Here is a 9,557-nt window from a genome sequence, read left to right as displayed (position 1 = left end):
TATCCCTTATTTCGAAACGCGCATATTCTCCACAACTCTCACATTTTCATTGTTTTCGATAACGAAAAATTAAAAAAAAAATATATATATATATATATATATATAAACATGTGCCCTCCACGTGGAGGTTGACAGTTTTAATTCTCCTTTCGGATATTCGAGTGATTTTCTGAAACTGCATCCCTTTCTATTCTATACTATCCCTTCCACTCATATGGTCACCCCTTCATAGAGGCATCCATTTGAACTGTGCGGACGGGGGAATTAGTTCGAATACTTGACGCTACGTGGCGCAAGATACACAAGCGTTACTCGCAGTTAAAATACAATCTCGTGGTTATAAAAGAGGATGAGCGAGGACCGAAAGCATACTTACCTGGCGTAGAGGCTACCGTGATCAACAAGGCGGTTCCTCCAGGGCGAGGCTCTTCCATTGCACTACGGTTGAGCTGACCCTTGCGAATATCCCTAATGTGGATATCTCGGACGTATAATTTTTGTTAGTCGGGACTGCGTTCGCGCTATCCCGGATAAGAGAATTACAAAAATAATTATTAGGAAATCTTGAGTTAGACAAAATATTATTTTGGAGAAAATAATTTGTGAGAAAGATTATATCTTTCATACAAAATGTTATAAACAGTCTCCTGTCTCTGCAAACTTTCTACATGAAACGCAGATGAATGATAGAAAAATCAGACGCGCAAAGTCTAGAATCAATGAGTTTCTTTTTAAGATTTCTCTGCTGACTTTTATGGATCAATATAATGAGTGAGGAAAAATAAAATATATATTCACTACAGATTTTTAATCGCAAGTTGCTGCGAACAAAGTAATATTAAAGAGGAAGCGTCGAAATTTAAATTTAAGCTTATTTTATATTTCCTCGTAATTCGTACAAAATGTTCTATACGGAAAATAATTTGTAAAAACAACGTGGATACGATCGCATAAGAGGACTCGCGAAAATTTCCTGGCTATTTTAAGAAACATAGAGAGTGACTAAGCGTAAAATGAGAGTTGACTGGCGCGCGAATCTACATGGCGGATGGGATAATTCTTAATTAAACGCAATTTTCAAATTAATGGTTGAAGCGAGCTCGAGGAAATCGAATTTAACTTGTCGAGAGGTGGATGTCGAGCGATAATCGAGATGATAGATATACAGGTATATATGTAACTGCACGCCTCGCTTCGTGCACTGAGCTTTAAAGTGCATCAGCCTCCGGTATGTAACTCAATTTCCTGCGTTCTTGGTAATACGAGATAGATATCTCGAGTAAATAACATTTAGTTTAACCCTTGACTTTTTCTATCGTAATATTCCAATAATATAGGCTGCCGAATATTAATCAAAAATTTGTTCTTTTTTATTAATTATGTAATATTTCGAAGAGCACAAGAAGGCATAGCAATCATGAAAATAATATTTATATTTAATTATCAAGTTTGTTTTCGTTTTATATATTAACAAAATTATTCTCTACGTTTTCTTTTACATCATAACAAAGATTTACATTATAGGTTTTACGCACATATATTAAACGTATAGATTAAGAATTAATGAAATATTTAGTGATAAATCACTTTGAGATGCAAGAGCACAAAGCGATTTCGTAATACTTTTGAGATTTATAAAGGAAGTCTGCAACGAGTGTACAGCCGCTTTAACGAGCGCAATTTTCATTAATTGAATCTTAACAGAACATCGCAGTTATTAGCGGTAAAAGGATCTTGATGATTCTTTTTTTAATCGAAGTATTCGTTTTGCTTCGATATTCTGTCTTACGCACGCAAAGAGGATCGCCGATTCCTCTCGTTCGACTCGCGCACGTTTGCATAATTGGAAATATTTCACTTTTTTCCGCAATAAGTACAGTCCAGAACATCTGACGAAGATAATTGATGCTCGAGCGAATTAGTGTTCGTGATATTTCGATCCTGCTAAATGCAATTCCTAGCGCATCTACGTAACTCGCGAAACTACAAGACGAACTTCACTCGCGGAAGCGAGGAAATGCCCGGGGATCTATTTTCATCGGCACCGATCATTTTATGACGCAGACATTCCCTCCGCGAGTTGCCGTATCGGGAATTGTCTAGACTAGATACAACATATGATGGAAGTCCTAGGAGGGGAAATGGGAGATTTATTTGACGCGATCCTTCGTCACGTTGCGACAAATAATTTCAACCGAAAATTGAAATATGAATTATACTAATGTATATTTTACAGTAAATTGAATTATTATATTTAAAACATCTGACGAAGATAATTGATGCTCGAGCGAATTAGTGTTCGTGATATTTCGATCCTGCTAAATGCAATTCCTAGCGCATCTACGTAACTCGCGAAACTACAAGACGAACTTCACTCGCGGAAGCGAGGAAATTTTTTTACAGTAAATTGAATTATTATATTTAACTAATAATAATAATTATATTTAACTATATATAATAATTGATAATCTTTCTCATAAATATAGGTTTTTTCCTTTCTTTAATATAGGTTGACTTCTTGATTTCAAATCAATCGCGAAGAATTATTTGAGAATTAATTTCCTCTGGGAAAGAAAGTCAGGTATATTACATAAATCGCGAAATTATATCACATTTGATACACACATTTGAAGTACCAATTCGTATTTAGATTAATCCTCTACGTATTCGTTTCAACGTTAATTTCGAAAATCGATATTTCATTATAGCGATATTGTCCATCGAGACTGTAGCGGAGGCATTGACTGGTCCATTCACCGTTCACCGAACAAAAAGAGATTAATCCACTCGAAAATACGGGAAGCACTCGTGCCTAAAAGCACTTGTGAATCGGTATGCGGCTCAATTACATGAAAGAAACGTGGCGCAAATTAATGGGAAGCGAAGTGTCTCTCGAACCGAGATGAGGGAAAAGAAGACACACCGACGCAAGAATAAAACGATGTCGTTTAACTTGCTTCTTCAAATATTTCTGACGATAAATTGATTACATTGGATAAAGTGCCCGAATAAAACGCGCGACATAATTGATGAAAAACCTATTTAGAAGTAAAACATCTCAAAGTAAAAAATTTTCCTCTTTCCATCGTCTCGAAGGATATGTGAAAAAATTCAATCCTGAAAATATTGTATCGTATTGCATTATATTGTTAATGTATATCATTCTTTTGTTGTTTCAAGTTCTGACAGTTTAATGTTTACAGATAATGAAAAAGTTCCTGTTCTCGATAAAGCAATGATTCGTTCGTAATGTGTTATATCAATATTTGGACACTTTGCTATTTCGACGATGCAATTGCAAACACTCTTCAATAACACATTTACATTCCAACAGAGTAAGTCACATCAAAAAGCATACAATTTGATTACACAATTGGGAGTCATATATTTTTATATACTATGCATTTATTTTTTTATTATTTTTATCCGACGCTGTTTCGCAGACGGGCCGCATTAGTAAGCAAGGAATAATATCGATGCCCCGGTAGCAAAGTTCTGAATTCGGATCGACTTGGCGCGATGCATCGAGCTACTTTCGCGTTATGCAATATTAATGCCCGCGCGTCACTTTAAAATACAAACACTTTGGGCCGCGCGTGAATAATGCATATCCACGTTGCTTCATTACCGATTCGCGTCGTTTCTCGATTTATCCCGTGGCGAGAATCGCCACGAATTACTACTCTTTGATTTTATCCCTCTTTTCCCACCCTTACGTACTACACAGCACCTCGAAAAATTATCGTCGAGTAACGGCCCGCCCGCACATATTTCTAACGTGACACTCTAACTTCGTTGACCTCATTCGTAGATCTTTCGTAGATTCTCCCATCTTGGACTATCCACAACTATCCAAGGGTCTGGGACGTGCCAGACATTCCACGAGATAAAATGTATGTTGCGGAATACATCAAGAAGCCTTCAGACTTCCGCATAGCGATGCAAAGTAATTTTAATGAATATGAATATAGTGCGGTCTAATAGTGTATCCGCGATATACGATCGGGAACATGGTAATTACACGAAAAATAAAAAATGTGGTTAAAGAGAAATGGACGGATCAGTTACATCAAAAGTTAATAAATCAAATATTTTGCAAGATTCATGAATTTGACGTTGCACAAAGCACTTTTAAGCTTAAAATTAATAATTAATTCGTAAGTTAAAATTAATAATTAATTTGTGAGTTAAAGTAAAAATGTGCCCTGTAAAATATAATTTAATCTCAAAATTGTAAATGTTATCTTATTTTCATTCTACACATGGCATATCATTACTTTAACTCACAAATTAATTATTTATTTTATTCCAGGTTTGATTTTTATATATTCTAATTATATGCATAGATTCTATCAATTAAATCTCGATTTTATTTTAATTTATACTTTCTTTATATATAATATATATATATATAACAATCCACGGAGTTATGATTTGAAAACTTGGGAAATGCTAAGTCATGAATTTTCATGACCATCGCAGTCAATTAAACTTTCTATCATTACGCGATGCGACGACTTTTAATTGCGTTTACGTAAGGAAAAGCAATACTCGTCTTGAAGCCGCAACGGGCAATGACCTTCGACATTGACCGAGGTCATTTCATCTCAGCAGCAAAGCCAGAGGCTCATCCGCGCGACGCATCATTTTTCAAAGACCGCGTTTCTGCTTTCCTTTTTCTCGCACGTTACCTTCGCCCTCGCACTTCTCATGAAAACGACCCTTTGCAATCTAAAAGTTTACCCTCGTCACCGTTGCTTGTTTTTCTCTTTCATTTTCTGTCTTCCTTCATCGGGAACGATCATGTTTTATGGATGCATTTTCAACTGCGCTTGCTTCCCTAAATATTTATAGTCGTTTATTTAGTTAATCCGAATTACCAGAAGCCTGTTAGTGTAATATGATATATGAACCGTTATTTTCTATTATTTGCAACAATTATTGCGACGATTACATCCCAATATAAGTGACTTATGGAGTGTTCAGTATATTATAGTATTAATTTATCAGACGCAATGAAAAGAATTTTTTTGGTACATAAATAATGTATTTCGTAAACAAATTATTGTAAAATTTATACAAATTGACGACGCTCATATACTATATAGCTGAAATTACACAATAGTATTTTTAAAAATAATACATAGTGTCGAAACAATGCAAAATTATTGCTTTTGTTCTTTCGCAAATATTTTTTTATTTATTATCATACAATAACAACGCAAAAAAAAACTATATACGAAATATAAAACTATTGTTCTGGATTATTCGCTGCACTATAATTTGCAATCACTGCGATGAATGGATATGCAAACGGAAGATTGGATTAGATTCAGTCATCTGTGGAAGCCGACTGTTAATTATTCCGGAAGTTCGACGATGCAGTTAAAGGCGATCTCGTTGGCAGAACACGGGATGTAGGTCATAGAAAGTTGCACAAGGAAAGTGGCCCGCGATTTTAATTTAAACCGTTGGTTCATGCATGCAAGACGAAAAAGCATAGCCATATAGACTTTGAAGTGCAAATTATAATTTAAATAAAACGTTTAGCGTACACAAAATGGCACAAAATATAAATCAGATAGGCACATTATATAATATAAAATCATACCTAACATAGAATATAACAATATGAAATATATTTATAAATAAATGTTTTGCAGTGCAGAATATAATATGAACATTTTTTTTACTTGATTTAAGTAAAAAAAGCATAAAATTAATATTTTTGATTGTTTTTTAAAAAGATTACACTCAATAAGAATATACTCACTTTATCAACATATTTTTCATATATCTCTAAAACGCGTTTCCGGGTATAATATCTTTACATAGAATATATGTATGTAAAATTTTTAGTCTCTTTTCATTCATGTGTAATAATGTGTATACTGAAACTGATAAGAACATAAGGTACTTTATGTGATAGCGTTGCAATCTACAAAGAATGATAACACTAAGAAGTGATAATTAGAAGTGTTACCTTTCAGATGCAAATATCCTTATCGACTAAGAGAGTAGAAAGAGAAGCATTCTCGGAAGAAACCGCGTTTTTGTATCGCATTAAATTTTAAAATTGCAAAGCATGAATGTTACCTTAAAAGGTAACATTTTATACGTCGACGTCATATTATTTTAGCTCTTTGTGTTTGACAGATGAATCAAAATTATTTCCAATAAGTATTGAGTCATAAAAAAAAATCGAATTGGGAGAGAGCAAATTAATTAATATGGTGCCAAATATTGTTATTTTATATCATATTTGTACAGTACCAGATTTGTACAGTAAGCGATTCGAAATATCACGACGATATCATTTGACAGTGATATTCGGTAATGGAGATTCATTCACTGTGACTCATATGTCGTGATGTAATCATTTTACTTATCGCAGCTATAAACAGGTGTGTGGCATGTGGAAATTCCATCTCGCTGTTAGCCAATTTTTATTTAGCGTCTTTATGCGAAAAATGTGTTTTATCTTTTGTAATCTTATATCAATATGCTATTTATATAATAATATTATCATTGTTTCAACATACTATTTATTATATAACGTTCTATGATAAATGTGAAATAATCTTGAATATAATATTATAATTATGATTTCGACTTATAGTTAGCAATATTTTATTTTTTTGTTTAGTCAGTAATATTTTATTTTTTGTTAAAAATTCGGCGAGAATTTACGCGCGTAAAATTTATAGAATTGACGGTGATAATAACGAAATCTTTCTTGTTCAATGTTCTCATAAATTTTTACTATTCGACAGATATAAATGCCTGGCGCGATGGCGCGAGATACATTATCGTTATTCCCGCCTCAGTTTCTGACATTTCAAAGTATTCTGTGAAGACGGCGTGAAAAAAGAATAATATAATGGGCTATGGTCCTTGGAAGGACCGGTTGACGTAACCGGTCCACTATTTTTAACCGCATCCTTTTGTTTCACTTTTTGCTGACGCTCTCGTCTTTATTCCCGTTTCCTTCCTACGCCTCCGCATAAATAAAAAAAAACCATTCTACTTTCTACACCTTTCTTTTTCTCCATATTTATCCAAAGCTTGAAATAGATAGAAGAGACAGATACCGCTAATTTTAGCCTATATTACAAATATAAAATATATATTACATACAGATTTATACCCGAGTTATACCTAAGTTTTCACAAATTTACATTTGTAATAAATTAAAATTTGAAAAGCTTTGTCAACAAAAAAATGTATTTAAATTTTAATAATACACAGTTTTCACAAAAACTTGAATCGCTTTCCCTCTAACTATATTAACTAAATTATAGAAATTTATGAGTAAAACATTCTAGTGTACGTGTTCATCAGAAATAGCCAGAATGCTTTATCCGTAAAGATTTTGCCACAAATCTCTATGAAAAAAGCTATCTAATGCAAACCCAATTGTTAAAAAAATGCGAATAAAAAAATAGAGCAATCTAAGAATATTACACGTATTAAATACAAAAGTACAGTTACTTAGGTGAACGCGGGAGTTGTCAGAGAGAAAGGAATTTATCATTTGCAAGGCAGCTTTAGATACGACCATTGTGTTATTTGCGAGGCAACCGTTACATGATGAATACGAATGCGAGCCTGATATACAAAAATTGCAAAGAAAACTGTATAAAATTCCTAATTATATTATATCTCTGTCCATTCATTAGATTCTAATGAAATGAAAGAAAATATCTTTTTACAGGCATACATAACATCAGATATATAATTACTTTAATCGTCTTTTTTAATCACAGAATTTTAAGAAATATTTAAAATAATTATTAATAAAATAATATTTAAAATAATTTATTTTTTGATACTAATAATATTAGAATTGTAAAACTCTGTGATCTTTTAAAAGAATAATCAATACAATTATTTTTTCCTTTCTCTCGATGTGTATGTATGTGTGCGTATTACAACAAAAATCAAATATTAAGTAAAAATATACAAGACTAAAGATCGATTTTCTTTTGCAATGTGATGACAAAAAATACAGAAATAATATTATTGTTATCCGGCAAGTTTCCGAAACGCCATAGTGCGTATATATATAATACAGGTATTGAAAGGGATGAGACAGCCGTTCGGCCATCTCCGGCGGCGCTCGGCAGCGCTCGGCGGTGCTCGGCGCTCGGCTCGCGCAGCTACACCGCCCGGACCGAAGTCAGTCACGGTCAGTCCTCGCGCACACCTCGTAGTGGAAGGTCGCGCGTCGCGTCCTGTCATTGTCGGCGAACTTCGATGCGTTCGGGAAAAAGATTTTCGCAACCGGTGATTTCTCGCGAGCTTTCTGATCGCTATTGCGACTTTAAACGATGCTCTAAAATGTCGCGTGAGTGCGTGGATTTATTTTCGGTACACAATAGTAACGAAAACCGAGCAGTTTGAGAACGGACGAGGAGAGGGAGAGAGTGAGAGGAGGACAAACGGTTGTGCGGCCCATGATCGATCCTACAGTGTGTCTCGTTAAGGTGTTTTGCGCGATTTCTCGTCGCTGATCTTTATTATGTCAATGATCGCGTGTGTCGATAAATGGCTTTGACTCGTGGTGTGCTCGCAAACGACAGAACGCCTACAACGATGCTGCCGCAGACACCTGATATCATCCCGACTACGCTGAACCAAGTTAGTAATAGCGATACATGTATTACGTTAGACGCGCCGGTTACTCCGGATTGAAGTTGGTTGAAATTTCGAGTTCAAATTTCTGTAGTGTCGTGTATTTTGGCGCGTATATTTTGTACGTAAATTTTTTTACATGCAATTTAATCATGATTAAATTTATCTCGAGTGGATTTATATGACGCTGTCATTGAGCACATATTTGATAATTTAAAATTTACGATATCGAATAAGTGTGTGCGTGAAATATCCAAGTATAGATTATTTTTCAAAACTAGCGAATATATTTTTCGTTGTGATATCGCTTTCGATAAAAAATATTAATTGTTTGATAGTATTTTACTACTTTATTCTTATCAATATAATATTGAAAGATTCTAAACGATACAAAAAAGATATGAATAGAATAATCCCAGTCAAATAATGCGCATTTATCCATATCACCGTGAAATTTGAACTCGTCGAAAATAAATCGGCGCAAATAATGTTGCGATTTGCAGAGATCATTTGAAAATTCTGCGTTGAATTTTACAAAAGAATATTTCTTGTGGAAAATATTATACGGTAATACATAATGTAATATTTGATAATATCGTATAACATGATAATTAATAACTGGATTTAGCAATTTTCGGTATCAGTTAAATTATTTTAAATCGTCCTGCTTCATCGCAGTTACGTGCGTGATTAAATTGCGATTCAATCGGTCGTGATTCATACAAAATTTTAAAACTCCGTTATGTAGACGGATTACGTATATTCCGCGTATAGCGTGCCAAGCAGAAATTGATTAACCTTGGAATCCTGTCATGGTTCGGTGGCGTCGGAACGAAACGATCATCTTAAGGTCACGCCGTACTTAGGATCAGACCAGATCACGAGATCTCGGGGGGAGAGAAATAACGTCCGATATCATTCGG

General features: G+C 34.2%; 1 protein-coding gene and 1 non-coding gene across 3 annotated transcripts in view; both read left to right on the top strand.

Moving 5' to 3' along the window:
- Positions 1-368: 368 nt before the first annotated feature.
- Positions 369-530, top strand: LOC115237842. The gene has a single exon (XR_003884404.1). It is a non-coding gene; the product is annotated as a U1 spliceosomal RNA (small nuclear RNA).
- A 7,660-nt stretch (positions 531-8,190) lies between these two features.
- The window catches only part of LOC115237807 (breast cancer anti-estrogen resistance protein 1), a 64,135-nt gene continuing 62,768 nt past the window's right edge, over positions 8,191-9,557 (top strand). For both annotated transcript variants that reach the window (XR_003884398.1, XM_029811087.1), the window contains exon 1: positions 8,191-8,640. Coding sequence is in view for 1 of the 2 variants with exons in the window: in XM_029811087.1 (XP_029666947.1) it covers positions 8,548-8,640 (93 nt within the window). In the remaining variant the exon portion in view is untranslated. The remainder of the gene's footprint in view (positions 8,641-9,557) is intronic.

The sequence above is a fragment of the Formica exsecta genome, unplaced genomic scaffold (assembly GCF_003651465.1).
Source record: "Formica exsecta isolate Colony F162 unplaced genomic scaffold, ASM365146v1 scaffold31, whole genome shotgun sequence".
NCBI lineage: Eukaryota > Metazoa > Arthropoda > Insecta > Hymenoptera > Formicidae > Formica > Formica exsecta.
The sequence above is the reverse complement of the archived record's forward strand: the minus strand, read 5'-3'. Positions and strand labels throughout refer to the sequence as shown.